At 39.9% G+C, this 21,870-nt stretch overlaps 1 protein-coding gene across 38 annotated transcripts in view; it reads left to right on the top strand.

Annotated features, from left to right (window-relative positions):
* Positions 1 to 21,870, top strand: part of Sox6 (SRY-box transcription factor 6) — a 604,948-nt gene that overhangs the window by 300,023 nt on the left and 283,055 nt on the right. For all 38 annotated transcript variants that reach the window (XM_076563550.1, XM_076563582.1, XM_076563579.1 and 35 more), the window contains one exon: positions 13,373 to 13,580. In XM_076563550.1, coding sequence (XP_076419665.1) covers positions 13,373 to 13,580 — 208 coding nt within the window. The remainder of the gene's footprint in view (positions 1 to 13,372; positions 13,581 to 21,870) is intronic.

Raw genomic sequence — 21,870 nt, 5'->3', positions numbered from 1 at the left:
AAACACTACTGGATTTTATTTATAATTTGAATATAATGGTTTTGATTTTTGTTCTTTTTGAAATGACAAAATAGGTTAAGGAATGCATCTTAGTTTTTGGCATTTGAAAGTTCCATCTCAGAGGGAAAGCACTGGCTGGCTGGTCATGTGATTGTCCAGTAACATCAGTTGAAGGTTTATTGCCTGAGATGGGGAAAGGCAGCACTTAGGCACTAGGGGACCTGATGGCAGGTTAGACTTCCTGCTGCTTTGTGTCAATGTTGGGACATTAAGTGCCTAGTTTTTCCCTTTTCTGCAAATGTAGAGATAAGTAGGTAGACACATGGATGGATGGATGGATTGAAGGATGGACGGACGGACGGACGGACGGACGGACAGATGGATGGATGGATAGATGGTAGTTTTGCAACACTATAGCATCTGGAAATATTTTTTAGTCTGCTCATAATTGGTTCTAATTGTAGAAACTGAAATCAGAATGCTAGCAATGTTACATACGTTCCCTAGATTACCATGAGTTGCCTGTTAAGCCCATCTTAAGTATTTGATGTATTAGAAAGACATTTGAAGACTTTTGCAGTGAAGTCCTCAGATTGGAACATGTACTGGACAGAATCCAATGAGGAAAGATTTTAGGGCTGAGAGAGGCCTTGAAGGCTGACTCAGTGTGTAATCTGTCCTGTCTCTCTTCCCTAGACTAGCTTAGCCTTGAAAGGACTTCACTGCCTGTAGAGAAGCATCTCTACTAAGGCACAAATGGATCTGACAAGCCCTAATTGGGATCTGGTACTTTTTAATGTTAAGATGGGTAAAATCTGAAGAACATGGCCTGAGTGGTTTGTCTAATTTCAACCACACCAGTTCCCTTGCTGGTTATAACAACAATAATGATAACACATGGTTGTTTTTTTGTAAACACCCCAGTGTCTCTCAGATAAGAAGAGAGGAAAACATCTGCACAGAACATAGCAGGAGGCAATGGAGTTGACATTAGAACAAACAGCTTTGATAAAAACTGTGGAATCTTGGGCCTCTTCACACAGAGGATCTCTGGTCTGTAAGAATGAGGGCAGCATCTCCAACTTCTGCATAATCTCCCACACCCAGTGCCTCAGACTGTCAAGAAAGGGAACAAGGGATTCCTTTCTTTTCAGTGGAGTTGTTTTCCCTGGTGACTGTGAGGGGACATGTCAGAAGAAGTTTGTTACCTTACAAAAAGTCTATGCTCATCTCTACCACTGATTCATCATGTGACCTCAGGAAAGCCACTCTTAACTCCTGACTTGAATTTCCTCATCTTAGAAAGGAAAGATTTGAACTGTAATTGCCAGATCTCAAACTACTTGTAACTTCCCTGTTTCAGAGTTAAAGCTGTTTGAGCTGGTTCAACCAGCAGCATTGTTAGCATCCAGTAATGTTCTAGGTGAGTGACTGCCTGTGATGGTAGGCTATGAATATGCCAAGAGCTGAACCTTGGAATTATATATAAGCTGTTGGCTTGGCCTCTGAGGAATTCAACATTAGGCCTTCCTGCCTGAAAATACTTAGGGTCCACTACCAAACAACAACAACAACAACAACAACAACAACAAAAGAGAATATCAAACCAAACAAATAAACAAATTCACCACCCCCCAAAACAAAAACAAAAAACCAAACAACAACAACAAAAGGTGAAAACAACAACAACAAAAACAAAAAACCAACACTACAGTGCTACTGAGTGTTTCCATCTCTGAGGCTTCCTGGCCACAACAGTACCTCTAAGGCAGCATTGATAGGGTGACTTGATTCTTGTACAGTCAATAATGAGTTTGCTCAGCTCATTATTCTTCAGGGGAGAGAGAAAGCAAGCTGGCACATACTTCAGGAAGACTGATCAGAATAATTGAACTGTCTATTTTAAAGTTAAATGTATTTATTTTTATTTTATTTTATTTTTTAGAGAGAGGGTCTTACTTTGTAGCCCTAGCTGGCTTGTAACTCACTATGTAAATCAGTCTGTCTTTAAACTAATGGAGATCCACCTGCCTCTGCCTCCTGAGTGCTGGAGTAAAGGTGTGTGCCTCCTCATATCTGCCTCTAAACCATATCTTTATGGAGAAGAAATGAGGGAAACTGGAATGTTATCCCAGTTTGAGAAAAATAAGGTACAAAGGTGCTACAGTAGCCGTGTGTTTGTACTGAATGAAAGTGCTTCAATCTGAATGTTTCCATGGGACAGATTTATAGATTGAAATAGATTTTATATTCTTATAAAGAGGAATTTTTGCCAACTTCCCAAAGATGGACTAGACTGCTTTGGGAGGCAGTGAATCCTCCATGAAGGGGGAGGTATTTGCAGAGAAGCCCCACAACTGATTCTTTCCACCACTGGTACCACCATCACTCAGTTAGCGCTTATATAATTGGCACAGGTCTGAGAGCCGTCTGTTTAGTCATGCACTTCAGAACAACCCAGTGAGGTCTGTTCTTTATTGGTGGTGCTGTTGCTTCCATTTTAAAGGGAAGGAAATTAAAGCTAAAAGAGTTTAATTAAGTTGTCTAAGCTTAAATGGATGACAGATGGAAAAGCTGGGGTTAGACTAGGAAAACCAGGCCCTACTGCCTGTCCCTAGTTAAGGAGTTTATCATTCCGTGTTCTGCACAGGGATCCATGCACTGGCTGTGACTGGAGAACTATGATTTTAGGGACATTAGCATGAAAGTGTGATTGTACAGCGACAACACAAGGTGTTCTTACAAACTTGTCTCCACAGTTTGGGCTTTAAGGCCCTCCCTTCTCCCTCCCTCCCTCCCTTCTCCCTCCCTCCCTCCCTTCTCCCTCCCTCCTCCTTCCCTCCCACCCTCCCTTCTATTTCTGTGTATAATTTGGTCAATATACTAACTTCCATTTGTTACATATCATGATAATGAGACAATTTAAAAAACTTTTCAGTTTCCGATTCGTGTATTAGACATTTAGTCTTCCACATGTTAAAGAAGTTAAATTTCCTTGTAGCCAGAAGATATTAGAACCTAGAGCAGGTAGCTCTTTCTTGACACCAAGACAGTAGAAGGCCTATACCACAGGGCAACCAGCAGGTGAGTTTTGGTTCATCAGAAAACATTTTAAAGTGATAATCTGAAAACAATGATAAACTTCTTTCCCCACCCACTGTGTATTATAATTCTACACTGTATCATTGATGAATAAACATTTTTTATGTTAACTTCATCTTTAATGAGGGTGGGCTACAGTGAGGATAAAGCTGTGACTGGAAAAGCTGCAACTAAACATGGTGCATATATAGTATGTACATAATGCCACTAAATGCATATAGGAAATGAAGATACATGCAACTTATCTAATACAACTTGAGCTAACATAGATACAAGCAGTGTCCACAAAGAGGCTTGCAGTCATAGTGGGAACTCTCCACCTTGGCAGAGGAAATTAACCATTTGACATGTTTTGTTTTAGGGAAACACAACTTTTAGTTTGTTTTTATTATATCAAGTTTTATTTATATGTTATTGCTTTTAACATCTTTGTAGATACTGTACCTCTGTAATTTTCTCTAGAATTTCCAAGAACACACTGTAATTGAATAAGTTGGATTGGTTATTGATTTGGGATTTCTTCAAATGACTCTGGGTATTGGCTGAGGATAGTCACTATATATTGAGTGGTATCAGAACTCAAGAACGAATCTGTGATTTAGAATCTCAGGAAACATTATATTTAATGGGGTAGCACTCACCCACTGATAATGGCTTCAACAAATCTAACAACAAATGTTGCAGAGGATGCTAAAAAAGAGGACTCACTGTTGCTGGGATTGCAAATTGGTACAACCATTGTGGGAATCAGTTTTGGAGGCTACACAAAAAACTAAAACTAGAACTACCATATGACCACAATATCTCACTCCTGAACATTCACCCAAAGAACTCTGTGCCTGTGATAGAGATATTCGCACCTCCATATTTACTGCAAGTCTCTTCACTCTATAGTAGGGTATTGGAACCAATCTAGTTGTTTATCCATAGATGAACAGAAAATGAAATCTGGTACATATATAAAACAGAATGTTACTCAACTTTAAAAAATGAAATCAAAAAATTTTCAGGAAAAAAGATGGACTTAGAATATATAACATTAAGTGAGACCACCCAATCTCATAAGGAAAAAAATGCATGTTCTCCCTCATATGTGGATCTCAGCCTATAGTACATGCATATATACAAGTAAACAAATGTATGTGTGATATAGTATAACATTTAGAAAGGAGAACAAGAAGGATAATGAAAAAGACAAAATGCTCACCAGAGAGTTCACATATGTAGTATAGTTCCTATAAATCCTTTTAATTATCTCTCTATATATATCACATTTTCAGTGCAAAATAATGGGCAGCCCTGGAATGGACAGTATGTACCTGTGATCCTGTGAGGGGAGTTACCTTATTGTGAGACCTGAACTGTTTTCATTGACTCTTGTAGGCTCTTGTTCTCCATGGAACTAAACTAGTGTCTTTTACTCTTTCAACAAGAGTTTCTGCTATTCAAATTATAGAGTGTGAAGATTGTTAGAAATAAGTTTAAAATATCTGAAGTTTAAAAACTCTGAGAGTACCCTGGAATTCTGATTTATTTTTGTTGAATCTCAAAGAATAACACTCTATGAATTTGAAAACATTGAGAAACTTGTTTAGCTTTTTTCACTATGTAATTCTAAATTATATCATTGATGATGAATAAACACACATTTTTCATTTAAATAATCCTATCCTTAAGGAGGGTGGGCTAGAGTGAGGATAAAGCTGTGACTAGAAAAGCTGGGCCTAACATGGGCATCAGGGTCTGGGGATGTCACTTTGGTGGTGGAGTGCTTGTCTAAAGTGCACAGAGCCTGGGTCCAGCACCACAAAAAACAGGCATGGTGATGCACATCAACACTCAGGAGGTAAGCAGGAGAATCAGAAGATCAAGGTCATCTTTGACTACTTAATAAGTTACAGGACAGTCTTGGATCCATGCAGCAATATTTCAAAATAAAAAATAAATAGGAAAGCACATCAAACTGACAATATGCAATGCAGCAAAAATGGATGTATTTTATTCAGTTTTGCTTATGGGCTCAAGGAAAGGTAAGAGAGTCCAATACTTTGTCTCAATGGTCAGATTGGGCAGCTAGTCACAGAGTGGATTCATACAGCTATTTAGATCATTTCTCAAGCCTTTCTCTCAGCAGCAATGACTTCCACATGTTTATGGGTCCCAACTCCAGTATATAGGCAAAATCCCATTCCTAACCTATGCTCTCCAGCTCCCAGCTCTGAGCACATTTCTGATGTTTGCAACATGAGTCTACTTCACTCCTCCACTTGCCTATGATGGCTGCCCATCTACATTCCTCACCTAGGTGTGGTGGCAGCCCAGCTGACTCAGAGCATTGTATAAGGGAGGAGAGAGCTCACTTGCACGTAGGATAAGTGCTCACTGATAACATTCCTAGAAAAAAAAAATCTAATTGCTAAGGTTTCTGGAGTTTTGTGAGGAGCCAGTACTTAGTGGATTCAGCTTGGGAACAAAGGGCATAATGTAGTTTAGGCTCGCTACTCCATGCAGATGAATTAGTATGAACGAAACCCTAAAAATGTGTCAGTGGCTATCATGACAGTATGCAGAAGTGACAAGGGGCACAAAGCACAAGGACAAAGGACATACAGATTCAGTAATAAGAGTTCCTGAATAGTTAATAGTGGGTACCTTATGAAATGCTTTCTAAGTGATTCATTTCTCATAACAACTATTTGAGGATATAATTATAACTCCATCCTATAGAAAGGTAGAGTCTAATTTCCATCTTCTGGACTGTGGGCAAGCCCCAATGACTCAAGCAAGTATTGAATAGAAAGCTGTGACTAACTTAAACAATGGCGACAATAGCCTTCATCTGACTCTTCCTGAGTGGTCATGATAGAGAGCAGTCCCACAGAAATAGAGGAAGGCATCCATGAAAACCTAGTCATTCCAACCTAGAGCCCTTGAAGTGTTCCTAGTCAGGTACCAAATTTCTAAGAGTAGGAAAGTCTTTGGTGTGATTCAGCCATTGCACAGACTTCACAGGAGATTTTGAGACAGAACCTGGGCAGTTCTGAGTGTTGTTATATGTACTTAAATTTGGAAGGATTTGTTTTGTGACAGCACTCAAGTACTACAACTTTCTTTGGCTAGTTCTCAGGTTATATTAATAACAAAAATACAATTTCAGCCTTTTAGTAAGGAAATCTTTCTGGAGATAGATGTATGGGAACAGAAAAGTTTACAAGGTGGGCTTATTTATAATTACAGCATCTTACTGTTGAGGTGAATATTTTACAGGTACGTGGAGTAGGAAGAACTTTGGATTCAGAATCAGAAAACCCACATTTAGATATTAGCCTTCCAGCTCCACCCAACTGGCATGGTGGAGCCCTTGCTGAGGGCTGGCTTGTTTCCCACTCAAAATGAAGATTGGGAATTCAGTATTTAATGCTGGTGGAGTATTTTTAAAGATATATAGAGATTGGAGTGTATAAGGGGCCTGGGAATTATGTTAAATGAGAAATGAGAGGGGAAAGGTAAAAAGGTCTCACTTAGATACTGACTATTAATTTGATCTCTTAAGCTATTTCAACAGCTTTAATACTGAAGAGGATTTAGACTGATGTTGCATACTTTTGGAGGGTGAACAGGAAATGATGTAATAGAGTCTTAGTACTTTTTGCTGCTATAAAATATCCCCTGACTAAATAACTCATAAACAGAAATTTGTTAATATCACACACTTCTTCTGAAGGCAGGTGCCATAGTTTGGATGAGTGTACCCAATGTGCATGTTTTAAGGTTTGTACATTGTGAGGTGTTGGGAAGTAGAACCTAGTGGGAGATTTTAGCTATTGGAGTTGTATCCTTGAAGGGGATTGTGGGGTGCTAATACTGGTCATTCTCATTCTCTCCATGATTAAACTTTCCCCCTTAATATATTTTATCATGATTTGTACCACCATCCCAAAGTAGGATTGGGGTTCATAGGTCAGAGATCACAATCACTGAAGCTATAAGGCAAAAGTGAAGCTTTCTTCCTTATAAGTTGATTTATCTCAGGTATTTGTACAGTAATAGAAAACTAAGGTGGTCAGAAAGTCTAACATCAAGGAACTAGTGGTCTCAGTCTGGTGGGACTTCCATCTATCTATCTATCTATCTATCTATCTATCTATCTATCTATCTATCTATCTATCTATCTATCTATCTATCTATTTACCTACCTATCTACCTATCTATCTATCTATCTATCTATCTATCTATCTATCTATCTATCTATCTATCTATCTATCTATCTCCAAAGGAGGGGATATATATTTAAACCACAGAAGTGAGGATCTAGATCTTTAGCTCATAAGGATTCTCTTGTAAATAATTACATTTAGTGGTAGATACTATTTGAAATCCTTCAATTGCAGGTGGAAGCGGCTGTTCTCTGGCTTAGTTCAGGGAGACCGACCATGCAAAGGAGCTCTGAAGGTCCTCAAGCAGGCCAGGCCTTTAGGCTCAGGCTCATCAATTAATCTTTTCAATTTCTCCTGAGTGTTCAACTACAAAATAACTTTTGTCTTTCTGTATTACAAAAGTAATCTCTTCATTGATGAAAAATTAGAAGACCAAATGAACAAAAATTTAAAAATAAGACTCCCAATAATCTTATCATCATTTAGAACTCATCCTAAATGTTTTTGGAATATATTTTCCTAGTGGAAGGGTGGAGGGGCAGACACTAACCTTTATGCATAAGTAGAAGGAATCATTTATATATTTTAGATGCTGTGATATATATTCTTTTTCTATTGATTAGTACCTTCCTTATGAATAGGGTTTTTTTCCTACAACTTTTTTAAATGGCTGCATTCAACTTTTAAAATATTTGTTTTGATTAAAAATACTATTTATATGAAATATTTTCAATAAAGAACTTCAAAAAGAAAATAATATTCCAACAATTGGCACCATCAGTATTTTGTTTGTTAGATATTTTGGTTTCTAAATGTGTATATTTTTCTCAAAATAGGTATATTAAAGATTTTTACCAACCTATTTTCTCATTCATAGTACATTGTGCATATTTGCATGTGATTAAACATTCTTCCAAACTATGGTTTTCAAATACTCCATTATGTGTATACAGTCACAGTGCTCTCAAACAGTTACTACAATTGGCCAGAGAGATGGCTTTTAAGCATTCACCATTATAAATACTATATTTGACTATGTTAGAGGAATTTTGGTGGTTTTGTGGTACTCTATGTTCTATCTATATCATCAATCACTTGTTTTTAAATATATACATTCTAAGGATTTTGTTTACACATTCACATGGTTAAAGAAATCTTCCCTCGGCTTTAATTTTTAGTTCTTTGGATATATTTGGAGAGCTTTGTTGGAAGTTCTTCAGTCCACAGTTTCTAGTATGTAACTTCAAGAGTTAAAATTGTAAATTCAATTGTAAATGTTTCCATGGCATCTAAAATAATAAAGAACCATCTACTATAGCATGCTAATAACTGCTAGATTACATGCATTAAGTTCTTCGCTGTGTTATCTGGGCAGCAGCTGACTGGTGAGACCTGTGCCATCAGGAAGGGAGGGCTTCAGGGATGAAGTACAGTTTGCTCTGAACTTGACACATGGCTTTCCCATCAAGGAGGATGCAGGCCATTCTATGAGAGGTGATAAGCATGCAGAGGCATAGACTGGGGTAATTCAAATTCCTCTGAATACTACTGCTCAGCACTCACTTTTGGTAAGAATTCTGGAAAATCTGAGCGATTGAAAAATATCTTGTGTTTAAAAATATTTACTTATCTGTCCCCTCAGCCACTGGGAAACATTTTCATTGAAATTCTTGATTTGTGAAAACGGCTTTTTCTTTTCTGGCACTGCTCTGGCTAGCTCAGTCATCTGCATACATGTCATGTGTTTAATTGATTCACACTGATTTTTTTTTCTTACACAATCTGAATCTGCATCATCTTAGTCTTGTATTGGCACAGGAATTCTTTTAAAAGATATTAAGATTTTTCTTCACAGCTACTTTTGGTGGAACCATTGAGGGGACAAGAGGAAACAAGTCTATTGTAAATTTCTATTGAATGCAACAGTAGCTCAGGAACTCACTGAGTTCCTCATTTCTGGCTTTTTGTGATGTTCCTGTGATCACTCTGTGACTTAGTAATTGTTTTCCAAAGAAAGATCAAAAGAAGGGGAGTCATCTCCTGTCTTGTTATTTACAAAAAGTCACATCTCACTAGAGTTATTGATTTTTGTCTTTTTTATGTTCACATTGCAATGTTAAGGCCAAACACAATTTAAAACTTTACAAAACTGCTTTTGTTGTGTGTGTGTGTGCGTGTGTGCGTGTGTGTGTGTGTGTGTCCTTTTAAAGGCCAGAGTTGATACTGGGTGTCTTCTTCTCTCTCCACCTTTATTTCCAGTTAGGGTCCCTCCTTGGATCTATAGTTTACCCATTTGTGTAAAGTGGCTGGCTAATCAGTTTCAGGAGTCGACTTGTCTGTTTTCCTAGCAGTTGATTTGTAAGTGTATGAAACCATGCCCAGCTTTGCATCAGGGTTGAGGATCTGAACTCAGGTCTTCATGCTTTCATCGCAAGCACTTTACAGATGGGGCCAGCTCTCCAGTTCCCACCTACATCTATTTTACCATCTTCTTAGGGAGCAATATTTCTTGCCGGCAGGTCCAGACCTATGTCTCTGAGCTGCTGTATTCATGTTCTTGAGCTCATGCCGGGAATGCAAGAGTCTTTGCACACTTACCTCAGTTGTCTGGTATAGGACCTGTCTGGCCCTAGAAAATTACAAAATAAACTAATTCCTTAAGAAAAATTCCACAAAATAATGTAACTCTCTGAGATGGTTAGAAATGCTTTGTCAAAGTGTGTTTGCTACTCTAAGTATACATTTCCCCTCCATTTTAATGATATTTTCTTTGGTAAGTTCACACAAAGATACAATGTTTTTAGATTGTAGCATCCTACTCTCCAAACTCCTCCCTTGCCCATCCTCCTTCCAAATTCATATCTGATATTTCAAAAATTTTTAATGTTTATTTTACTTGGCAGTCCATGCTGCCGAAGAAAGTTGATCCTCCTTCCTTCAGCCCTGATCACTTGTCAAGAGCTCTCCACTACAGGTGAAGTTACATGAGCCCCTCCCCTATCCATGTGAGAGTACATGATCTTGATCTTGAACAGACCCTGTGCAGGTGCCACAGCTGATATGAGTTCATGAGTACAATGGCCCTGTCCTATCTAGAAAGGGAAGCAGTCCTCCCCAGCCTCTGGCTCTTAGAATCCTTCTATCCTCTCTTCCATGATGTTTTTTGAGTCTTTCTGGGAAGGGCTCCTGCTCCTCTCTTTGTTCCTCTCTCATTTGGACAAATTTTTAAAGCTACATTGACTTACTTGTCAGTTTTACTCAAATAAATTAGGGGTTCATGGAAAACCCAGTGTTTACTGTTTCATAAAGTTTAGAAGTGATAGGCACACTCCCTCCCCATGTGTCCAAAGGCCACTATAAATGTACACAACTTCAGCCTCTGATGACTTTACTTACTCCCCATGTTGATGCCTTGGCAACGTATTACAAATAATTCTTGTGGCTTTCACGGGAGAGATCATGACTTCACAGTGTCACATTCTGTCCTTGGTAGTATAGAGGCACCTTGACCAGATTATGGGACAGAGGACAGCATGGGTCATCACTGAAGCAAAAGACCCCATGGTTATTGTCTTTGGTATAGGATGGCTATAACTGCATTCCCATGACCAGAAAAGAAAGAACACAGTCCAACAGGGAAGTGACATCCAGCTCATAGGGCTGATTGAACTTGAGCCGGAGGGACAAATGGCACCCAATGCATGGAGTGCTAGTCTGGAGTGCCTCTTCAGAGCCTTTCAGCCTCCCTCTGACACCACTGGGAAGACCTTCATTCTGGTCATGGAACCACCTGTAGGTGAGCAGGTCTCTACCACTGTTTTGTCATTCAGCTCTTTCTTAGCTTGTGCCAGGGCTTAAGTTTTTATTTTCAGGCTATATGAGCACACTTTGCATCTGAAGAAAAGTGAAGGATAAACAATCTAGTGATGATTATTGATCCATCAATACCACAGTCACAGTGGCACCAACAATCATGTCTGTTGGGGTTTTGTTTGCATAATGTGGAGAATGAACAGACCATCCTAAGGAGTCAAGACCTAAGCACAGCAGGCATCTCAAAGAGGGCTTCTCTGCCTCCCTCCACAGAATGCTTGTATGTGTTAGCTGAGATAGTGAGTCTTTCGTGGGTGACTGAGGTGGTCTAGGTGCAAGATAAAGCTCAGGCCTCACCTATTTACTTTGTCCTTTCCAAGTTGTTTCAGATTGAAGCCATTGCATACATCCCCTCCGGCATTGTGCTTGCAATAACATGAAGGCAGGGAGCTGAAGACTCATCTCACAGTATTTTAAATAGCTTTATTGAAATGCATACCATGCACTTTATCCATTTAACACACACAGTTTAGTAGATTTTCAGGGACTCATGGTATTTAAGTTAATTTCAAGGTCATATCAATGCCTTTACTTCACAATCTCTCTAATCCCAGTCCTATATCTATCCCTTCCTTCAGGACATCACCTCAGCTCAGGGGGCTCAGCACCATGCCCAGAGGCTTTTAAAGTGCTCCCTTATCCTATGGTCCCAACAACCTTGAAAACAGAGCCCTTTCCACCCTATGACCAGGAGTACCCAAATCCCAGCCTCTGGGATGCATAGCTATTGTCCCATTTAATGCACATAGAGACCCACTGCTTTAAGTCTCATGTTCCCCACCACTTTGCGTGGACTCTGTCGCATTAGCCTCTGACTTTTTCCTGAGCTAGTTTAGTTCCATTACTTGTTCTTGGAGAACAAACCTGTCACTGTGCAAACCAGCCCAAGTGCTCTGCTGCTGACCCAGCCCCAGCCCTCCTTCACTCAAGCTGTCTGGGCTGCCTTTGGAAGGAAAGAAGTTGGGAGCCATAAGGATTTTGCAACTTCTAAAGAACAGACACTTCACAGATGTTATTGTTTTTAACCAGGAAAAGAATATTTTTGTTCAGATAAGGTGTATGGAGGACTACTGGAGGGCTATAGCCCATGTAACAGTTACCTCTAATCCTTGGTTCTTAAAATTTTTATTTTAAATTATGTGTATGTGTGGGTTTGTGAATGTGAATATGTGACTTTGTGAATACAGTTGCACACAGAGGCCAGAGACATTGAGTACCCTGGAGCTGGAATTATAGGATTGTGAAATGAGCCATGTGAGTGCTGGGAACTGAACTCTGGTCCTCTGCAAAAGCAGCATTCACTCTTAACAGCTGCTAACCATCTCTCTATCCTGGAGTTCTCAGTTCTGATTCAGAGTGACAAAACTATTTCCTTTTCAAAAATCTTCCATGCGGTGTTTATTTTTTAACCTAAAATTTGCTCCCTCTCCTGCAGCTGATAGATGGAACCAACTAGCCGCTAGCAAACTTTAGTATACTGTGAAGTAACTCCTGTGCAAACATTTATGCAATGAGCATTTTATTGCTGTTAGACACAGCTCTAAAACACCACATGAGAAGCATGATACAGCATGCTGGAGCATCGGGAGCAAGGCTGAGGAGTGGACGGGAGCTTCAGTGACTATGGACACATGTGTAGCTTAAAACAAGCAATTCCTACAAACCCCAGCATGGCAAAATATTCAGATTGCTGACTCTCTGGCAGAGGTTTAGACATTTTATGCAATTTCTAGTGAGCAGTGAATGCTGGGCACTGAAACCAACTTCCAATCTTTCAAAATGAGAGAAAAACATTTCTGTGTTATATACATATTTTGGTCTGTGGGAAGAATGTTGCTGATAAAAATACCTAGTTGGGGAGAAAAACTTTACCAGTTCTATTACTGGTTCACTGAACCTGAACATTCATAAATTCAAAGCATGAGTGAATGAAAAGCCTAATGTCCAGTTTTGTTGTTTATTACCTCAAAAACGAAACAATTTGAGCCTGGGATTTGAGTTGAGTTCCTTTGGTAATTAACTACTTTAGAGTTCAGCACTGCTTATCAGAAAGGCAGGTTTGTTTGCTTTGCTGAATGGGTCACTTTATTTTATTAATATAATTTATTTGATCCAATGACCATCACATGTTATCCTTTAGTTAGGGTTTTTTTGTTTTTTGTTTTTTGTTTTGAGTAGTTTTGAAAGAAACCTATACACTAATGACTTTTTTTTCTTACACTCTCATTTCATTTTTCTAGGAGTCAGAGAATAATAAGTTATGTTCCCTATATTCCTTCCGAAATACGTCTACCTCACCACATAAGCCTGACGAAGGGAGTCGGGATCGCGAGATAATGAACAGTGTTACTTTTGGAACCCCGGAACGCCGCAAAGGGAGCCTTGCCGATGTGGTGGATACGCTGAAGCAGAAGAAGCTGGAGGAGATGACTCGGTCTGAACAAGAGGGTATGTGGATTCCCCTCTGGGCTTCTTCCGGCCATAGCAAAATGACCAGAATCCCAAGGGTCCGAAGTGCCTAAGTGCCACAAGCTAGGAACAGTCATTCAGAGGTTACTATGGTGACAGCTGACTGAAGTCCATTAGGAGTGCTAAGCAGATAGCCCCGGGTTTCTCAAAACCTACCTGTACATTTTGTTTATTTCTTACAACACCCCCCCACCTTCCTCCTGGATTTGAACTAACCTTACCCATCACCCTGGAAAAAGACAGCAAGGGAATTTTTCTAATAACAATTTTAGTGCTTTTTCTCCTATTTCCTTTCGGCAGATAGCTTTTATGATCATATGTCCCATTTAAAATCCAAGAAAACTTTTTTCTAATGTGTTTTTTCTTCCATTTTATGACTGTTATACATTTTAAATTTTACGTTCAGCCCTGAGTGTTGGAATAGAATGGAAAGCTGCTAATGACCTCCAAGGGTGGGAGCTTTGAAGTGCACCTGCCATGGATGTCCTGCACTCAGTTTCTCTGCAGGAATCCCCAGTGGACTACGTGTTTAAACAAAATGCTCTGTGTGGTTATCACGATGGGTGTGTACATATGTTCTTATCTGTGTGCTCCAGGCCTAACATAGTCCTGGATTCATCACTTGTAAGTGAAATTTAGACCTCCATGGTACTAGAGGGTAACTAGGATTTGACAAACAGGTAGTACCCACCTAACTTAATTTTATTCTTGTGAAGACTTAAAGTTTGCTTTTAATTGATTTTTGTGGAACTCTTTCTAAAAGGTCTTTCTCACATCCTTGTCATGCCAATCAGATTTTGGCATGTACATAGATGCTTTTGACGACCCAGAGTGACCCTGCAATAGCTTATGAACTGCAGCCCTATCTAACACCCACTGGACCCCAAGTTCTTCAGTGTCTCTAAGCCACAGAATTCAAATGTTGCTGTGGTCCTTGTGTTTGACATGGTAACTCAAACATTTTGAGAATTACTCAAACAGTGAATATAAAAGTCTCTTATAAGCTGCAAACTATGTGGATTTGAGATGTTTCTTATAATTATCACATTATAAATGTCCATTGTTCCACTATGCTTTAATGTAGTGATGCCTCTGGAGACCACTGAGGTCATCAGGATGTTCAACTTTACAGTTATTTCTCTTCAGTTATAAACCTTTAGAGTTTTTGTGTTTGCTTGATGCCTACATCCATATGCATCTTTTTACACATCCATGTACGAGTGTGTCTTTTTGTCACGTGTGTGTGTGTGTGTGTGTGTGTGTGTGTGTGTGTGTGTGTGTATGTGCTCATGTACATATTGATTGCTTTTTCAATATTGGGTTGCAAGCTGTTTGTTTCTTTCCCAGTTGTCAGTAGTTTGTAATCTGTTTCTCCCATTTGTCTTTAGATTGTGAAGTAAGATGATTGGTACATTCTGGTCTATATTTAAAACATGAACAAATATGCTCTAGAGGGGAACACATGTGATCATTAGTGTGTGAACTCTATGCTGACCCTTCTGCTCTTTCAGAGTTTTATTTTCTCTATGACTCGCTTCAACAGTCTACTGAAACCTATATCTCCTTTCTTAGAGGTATGGTAAACTCAGAAAATAAAATACATAGACTTACAGAGAAATGAGTTATATTAAAGTACCAAATAACTTTTAAAATGTGATAAGGCAGAATGTGATCCTTTACTAGTGCAGTAAAATAAAGCTTAAGGTAGGCCTCCGCAATGCCATTCTAGTTTAGTGATGCTGTACCTGACATGTGCAGTTCTAACGAGTACAGTGGGATAGAGAGCTGCTGCCTGTGGTTAGTGTGATGACATTATAGCCACAATAGACGACTGCTTTCACCCATCACTTAAGGAAATGCAAATTTTCCATCTGAGCTTAGTTGGGGAAAGGTTGCTTTTCCATCTGAGTTCTGTCTACCCATATCTCTTGGAGTCTATGGACTCAAGGTTGAGGTCTCTGATGCTAGTGATATGCTGTGCTCATAATACATAAGACAGTAATCTCTAACTTTCAGCAATTCATATTCTAGTAAAAGGTATAAGACATAGATTGAATTAAATGTAGTTTGAAGTCTAACAGTGGCAGGTTCCATGAAAGCAGTACAGATAAAATGTTTGGGGTGTTTATAAGGTTGTGGGGAATAAGTCCTAACTAGTCATGGAGAATGAAAGGGTTTCTATAGGTAGAATGTAGGGGCGAGGCATTTCAGGCTGAAGAACAGGCATTGCACTTAAAACAGCCAACCTTCAGGTTCTAAGTTGAGGTGAAGTTGCATATGGAACATAAAGATGAAAAGCCAGGCTGTGTTCAGATCGTGACAGGCCTTGCAGTTTCAGCTAAGGAATTCTAACGCTGTATTGAAAGGGGTGGAGGTGGTGCTGACTGTCTTACCCCAGTAAGGCAATGGATTGTAACTTTTTTCTAAGAATGTGAATCTGGCAGTTTGGTGTAGGGTGAATGGGAGCCGGGACAAACATTAAGGACATTGTTCTAGGCTAGAGATAATAAGTGCCTGAACTTATTATTAGAAATGGGAAAGGAGGGCTGCATATGGAGATGGAATCAGGAGAGGCATTCAGAAGATGATACATGAGTGTGGAAATCAAAAGGATGTCCAACATCCAAGAGGATGTAACTCGGTGGTAATACAGTCCGTAAAAAAAAGAAAATTAACAAATATGGTTTGCAAATGGGAGCAAGATGTGGTTTCTAATTTTCATTCTGACTTTTATAATATTTTAATTTTGAGTCCCATTTTAAGTGTGTGTGTGTGTGTGTGTGTGTGTGTGTGTGTGTGTGTGTGTGTGTACAGCACACCCACCCTAGTGACTGTGTGAAGGTCAGAGGACAACTTCAGGTGTTAACCCTCACTTTGCACCCTGTTGCAGATAGTGTTTCTTGTTGCTTGCCACTGTGTATATCAGGCTAACTGTCCTACAAACTTGAAAGGACTGTCCCATCTCCTCCTATGGAGTCCTCTCTGGCTGCATAGGCATGCCGGGATTACAGATGTTCATCGTGTGTCCAGCATTACATGAGTCCTAGGATCGTGAACTCAGGTCTTGGCACTCTTACAGCCAGTGCTATACCCACTCCATCACTTCTCAGCCCTGAACACTGATTTCAATCATCTTCTGGTAATAGAATAGAACAATATAGTGGGAGAACAAAGAAATATAGAAAGATCATTAAAGTTTAGGGTAGATTTCTGATTCTAGAATGATTATAGTGTAGGTCTCAGGAGGTCAAACAGTTAGTTCTCCAGCACCTGCTTGGCTTTGGCGCCTTAAAGACTCTGGTCTGGCCCCTCAGGTGGGCCATGCCAACTCATGGTGCATGTAAGAGCTTTTCACATATATCATCCCTCCTTAACTTCTACTTCATGGTTTGAGGGTCATATATTAGGATTAGTTGATTGATAAGCCTGTATGGATTACACGATAAATGAAGACCTTTCTGTAGTTATTCCTAGAGAATGTTTCCACTCTTTATCCAATTAAGAACACCTTCTTTCTCATTCCTCTTAGTGCAGAAACTTATCTATGTGAAGTTTATCACTGTCCATTTTAAAGTGTTGCTTACATGATAAAACAGCAACGTTCCAGGCAGATGCCTCAGTCCATTGTATTCCTGTTTTCCTGAACATTGCTCTGACTAGATTGCTGAGAAGCTGGTGAACAACAGCCTTCTATCAGAAGCACCCCTCCTCTAACAGTGAAGCTGGTGGGAAGATGAACGGGGTTCTGCTTCTGTGAATTTTGACTTTGATTTTGTGTCCTCAGTAGATGAGTAGGTAGGTGGCAGGTAGGGAAGTGATGGGTAAATAGATAGACACAGGGGTGGAGTGAATGACAGCATCTTAGAATCTTCTTTCTAAAACCCAGTTGATACTGGTGGGTAGAGCACTCAGAAAGGCGTTGATTCATAGAGTCAGGTTAGAATGCTTCCAGGGTAAGAATCCTTCAGCTGCGATTGATGATGACTTCCAGTTATCCCTGTGTTACCCAGCTTGTTGCCAGCATAGCTGGGTCCTAACATAAGCGACAGTTGTCAGAAAATGAAGACTTTAAAAAGGACTTCTATATCTAAATACATATATTTAATCAGAGAGTCCTTTGGCTTCTGAAAATAAGTTGTCTAATGAGAATTTCATTTGAGCAGCTGCGACTGAGGAGGTCAACAGGCAGCGCTAGGAGAATATGGCCCAGCTGGTTAAATGTGGTGGCTGTCGTGATTTAAACGGTCAAGTGCTGCTTGTAATCCAGGACCGTCTGTTTGTGGAGGGAAGAGCGAGTGCTTCAGCATAATGTACAGCTGTTTTAATCTCTCTTTAATAATAGTGCTCCAGCCACTGTCATGGCTTGTGTTTCATACTACTAAGTGTATGATCCCGGGCCACTGGGATGGGTTGCAGTCAGGATTGGGGGTCACGTGAGGGACAGGGACACAACAGGAGAACCATCAAGTGTCTGACAAGACTTCCCGACTCCCTGCACTTTTCAAGACTCTCCTTTGGGTAATAATTACTGTCATCATGAGAAAGCAATGTTGCTTGGAATTAGGCAGAAATATCAGAGTAGATGAAGTCTTTTTGGAGAGCATGGAGAGTACACAGCTTAGGCAGGGTTGTGGAGACGTGCCTGGGTCAGAGACTAGAGTATGAATTTTCCCCACTGAACGGTGTACCTTAGGCCATCAGGGTGATGCAAACATACAGATACATTTTATTGTGCTCACACACAAAAGGCAGTGAGCTTGGTTTTCTGGCAAGGCAAGCTTCTCAAAGGATGCTGTAGCTGTTGGGAGTACCAGAATGACTGTGTGTTTCTGTGTATAGCAGGTACACTGGTATCATTATTTACATCTCTAAACAGTCATCTGGCCTGTGTTCCAACTGAGGTATAGGGTGTATGTGGTGTGTTTCAGTGTACTAAAGGCGTTGTCTAGTGTAGTTAAAAAGATGTGAAAACTCATTTTTGAAAGTCGTATGTTAGATTGAGGTAGATATGGATTTGAGCCCAAGTTTCAATACTAACAAAAACACTACAAACTGCCATGCAGAGTTAGAGCTGGAGCTAAAGCAGGGTGCTGGAGTTTATGGTCACTCGGCATTTATCACATGAACTCCAAAGCACACATTACTGAATTTCTCTGTGCTTTTTTTTTTTTAAACACTAAATGTGCATCATTATTGTCTTAGTTACTTTTCCATTGCTGTGATAAAACACCATGACCAATGTGATAAAAGCAAGCATTTAATTTATTTTGCAGTTTCAGATGGTTAGAGTCCATGATAGTGAAGTGAGGGAGCAGTTGAGAGCTTAAGTCTTGATCTCAACCAGGAGGCAGAGAGAGAGAGAGAGAGAGAGAGAGAGAGAGAGAGAGAGAGAGAGAGAGAGAGCAAGCATTAGCCTGCCCCCAGTGACACACCTCCTCCAACAAAGCCACACCTCCTAATCCTTCCTAAACAGTTCCACCACCTGGGGGGCAAGTATTCAAATATATGAGCCTATGGGGATCATCCTCTTTCAAACCTCCAAAATTATAGTGTTGCTGTGAAAATCAAGCATTAGTGAGTCACTAAAGCACATGGAACACTGTGGGTACACAGGATAGCACTCAAATGGAGCCAAAGTTATCTCCTCGCCATGAGAACTTGTGTGTGTGTGACTTAACCCTTCCATTCTTCAGTTCCTTCATCTGTGAAGCTCGATTGTGAGGACTGGATATCACTTTTCTCATTACATCTATTATTGCTATTGTTATTGTAACTACTATTACAGTGGTTGTTATTTGAAGAAACTTTCGAAGGGAAATATTATAAAAATCTCGCATGCCGCAGACTGTAGGAAATGTCCCAGGGTGTTAAGGGATTTAATATTTGGCGGCAATGGTGTTCTTGTGTTCTGGAAGAGCAATTCAGTTTTGCTGGCCTTTCAGGCCTTCTGGAAAAGCTGATACTAAAGTTTCCCCACTGGAAGCCAGTCTTCCCTGCTGTGAAATGTGGAATGCAGTGTTGTCAGCCACTGAGGTTGCTGGAGCCTTGGATGAGGTTTCAGACTCCTGTCAGGAACAATGTGTTCCTGTTGCAATGAAATCCTGTGGCGTAATAATAAGAAAGAGCACCTTGACATTCAGCCCATGCTGTAGCATCAAAACAATTTTAAGGCAGAATGTATGAAGATTAGGGTTTTACCATTATTTTGATTGGTTGTTGAAGTCTTAGCATCTCTAAACCTTTTCTGGTTTTCATTTGTGAGATTTATGCATAAAAACAAATTAAGAAGACTGAGAGATACGGCTTCGTCAGGAAGTGCTTGCCTCTTGAGCATGAGGGCATAGGTTTGATCCCCAGAACCCACTTAAAAGACCTCTCCAGTACTGGGGAGGTAGGCACAGGAGGATCCTGGGGGCTTGCAAAATTGCTGAGCTCCAGGTACAATCTCAAAAATAAGTGGAGAATGATTGAGGAAGACACTCCCAGACCTCAGGCCTCCTTGCATATATATGTGTGCACCCCCATACAAACATGTATACATACATACATATTACACACATACATATGAACACATGCACACAGAAATGCTTTGATTATTCACTCCAGCCCTTGCAGGATATCATCTCTAACATCTCAAGTGAACATTAAGGTTCCACTAGCTGCTCACCATTTGGTGAGGAAGGAGTTGGGTAGTCAGAACTGCATTTAAATTCAGTTTTTCTTCTTCTATAATATATTCTCCCCAGATAATGTTTGTGTTCTTGCTGCTGCTTTTGGGAATCACGCTTAGTGTATTTGTGAGTTAGGTGTATTTGCTTTCCATTGTTTGGAAACTGGTCATCCTCTCATGTAACTCTAGGGCTCACAGAATGAGCAAGTGTTCTGAGGTCTCAGGCCTTTGGGACAAATGGTGGCTAGCTCTATCTGCAGCTCTTTTGTGGCCCCTTTACTGTCCAGGTAACTTACTATCCAGTTGAGTCCTCTCCTTAACTTCTCTTTGCTCGGCCTCTGCTTTGAAAAGATGCTATAGATTTCTTGGCCTGTTTCTAGCCCCTCAAATTTAAAAGTTTTTTTTTTTTCCTGGCTCTTTTCACTAATAATGTTAGCAGACAGAGGCAATTGTTTCAGGTTTGTCGCTAAGTGAAAGGGTGTTGAAGGTGCTTTAGGCATTTTGTTTTTTGGAAAGAGGCAGCTTCCTAATGGCTTACTGGAGCCAGTCTCCTCCTCTCCCCTTTGAATTTTCCCTTGAAAATCCATTACAATTTCTTCAGAATTTATTCTGCAAGTTTCAAGACATAAGTAGGGGACAGTTTGGATCTTTAGTATTTTCTTTATACTTGAAAAGGGAAATGGACAGATAAGACTGTGGATCATTTCGACATGGCAGCTGCTGCTTAGCCCATGAACAGGGAACAGAGCTCGTAGGTCTAGCTTGCTGTAGACAGCAGTCTTCGAGACTCCCGTGTCCTCTTTACCCATGCAGTCTTTGCTTTAGACATGCTAGGACTTTGCTCTGCTATCTTCTGGTTTTCTTCTCAAATAATTTTGAATTGGTTTCTAAATAATGTGTTTAATTTTGTTTGCTTTATGGTTTTATATAAATGATGCCCCCGTTTAGTTTTCTGAGACCTGCTGTGTATACTCATGATGGTACTAGATGACTATTGTACTGTGTAGTATAGTGCATTTTTGCTTTTGTATATATAATATTCCATACACTACTCTGTGGTGTGGCATGTAACAGTCTGTTCTACTGTTTTCTGTCTCTAGATACTTGACTTTTTCACAGTTTTCAGTAGTGCAGACAATAATGTCAGGGAGGTTCCTGTGCTTGACATGATGCACATATCTTCCCTGGGATTCCCTTCAGGGGAAGTTTTGATAGTGACAAATACATGTACTGTTTTCCCCCTTGCTTTCAAAGAAGAATTTGCTTTCTCTGTCTCTGTCTCTCCTTTTCTCTCTCTCCCCTGCCTCATGCATGTGTTCTCTGAAAGCTTTAACTGTCTAGAACTCTTTGGTCTGTCTTCCTCAAATGTTGTTTTTTTCATGTTTTCCCTTAATCACTAACATTTTCAGAAGTCAACAAGAGTCTCCAGTGGGCCCTTTGCTGCAATGTTCTTTTTGTTGTATCATAATAGAATGTCTTCAGCCCTTTCAACAATGGCCAAACACAGGTGCCTTGTTCTCCTGCTGGACTGGGACTACTGGATTTTTTAGGAAACACACTGTTCCCCTTTTGATCTTCTTTATTGATGTTTCCATCTTG

The sequence above is a fragment of the Peromyscus maniculatus genome, chromosome 1, assembly GCF_049852395.1.
Source record: "Peromyscus maniculatus bairdii isolate BWxNUB_F1_BW_parent chromosome 1, HU_Pman_BW_mat_3.1, whole genome shotgun sequence".
Classification (NCBI taxonomy): Eukaryota; Metazoa; Chordata; class Mammalia; order Rodentia; family Cricetidae; genus Peromyscus; species Peromyscus maniculatus.
Note: the sequence above shows the minus strand (reverse complement) of the source record. Positions and strands in the feature narration are given on the sequence as shown.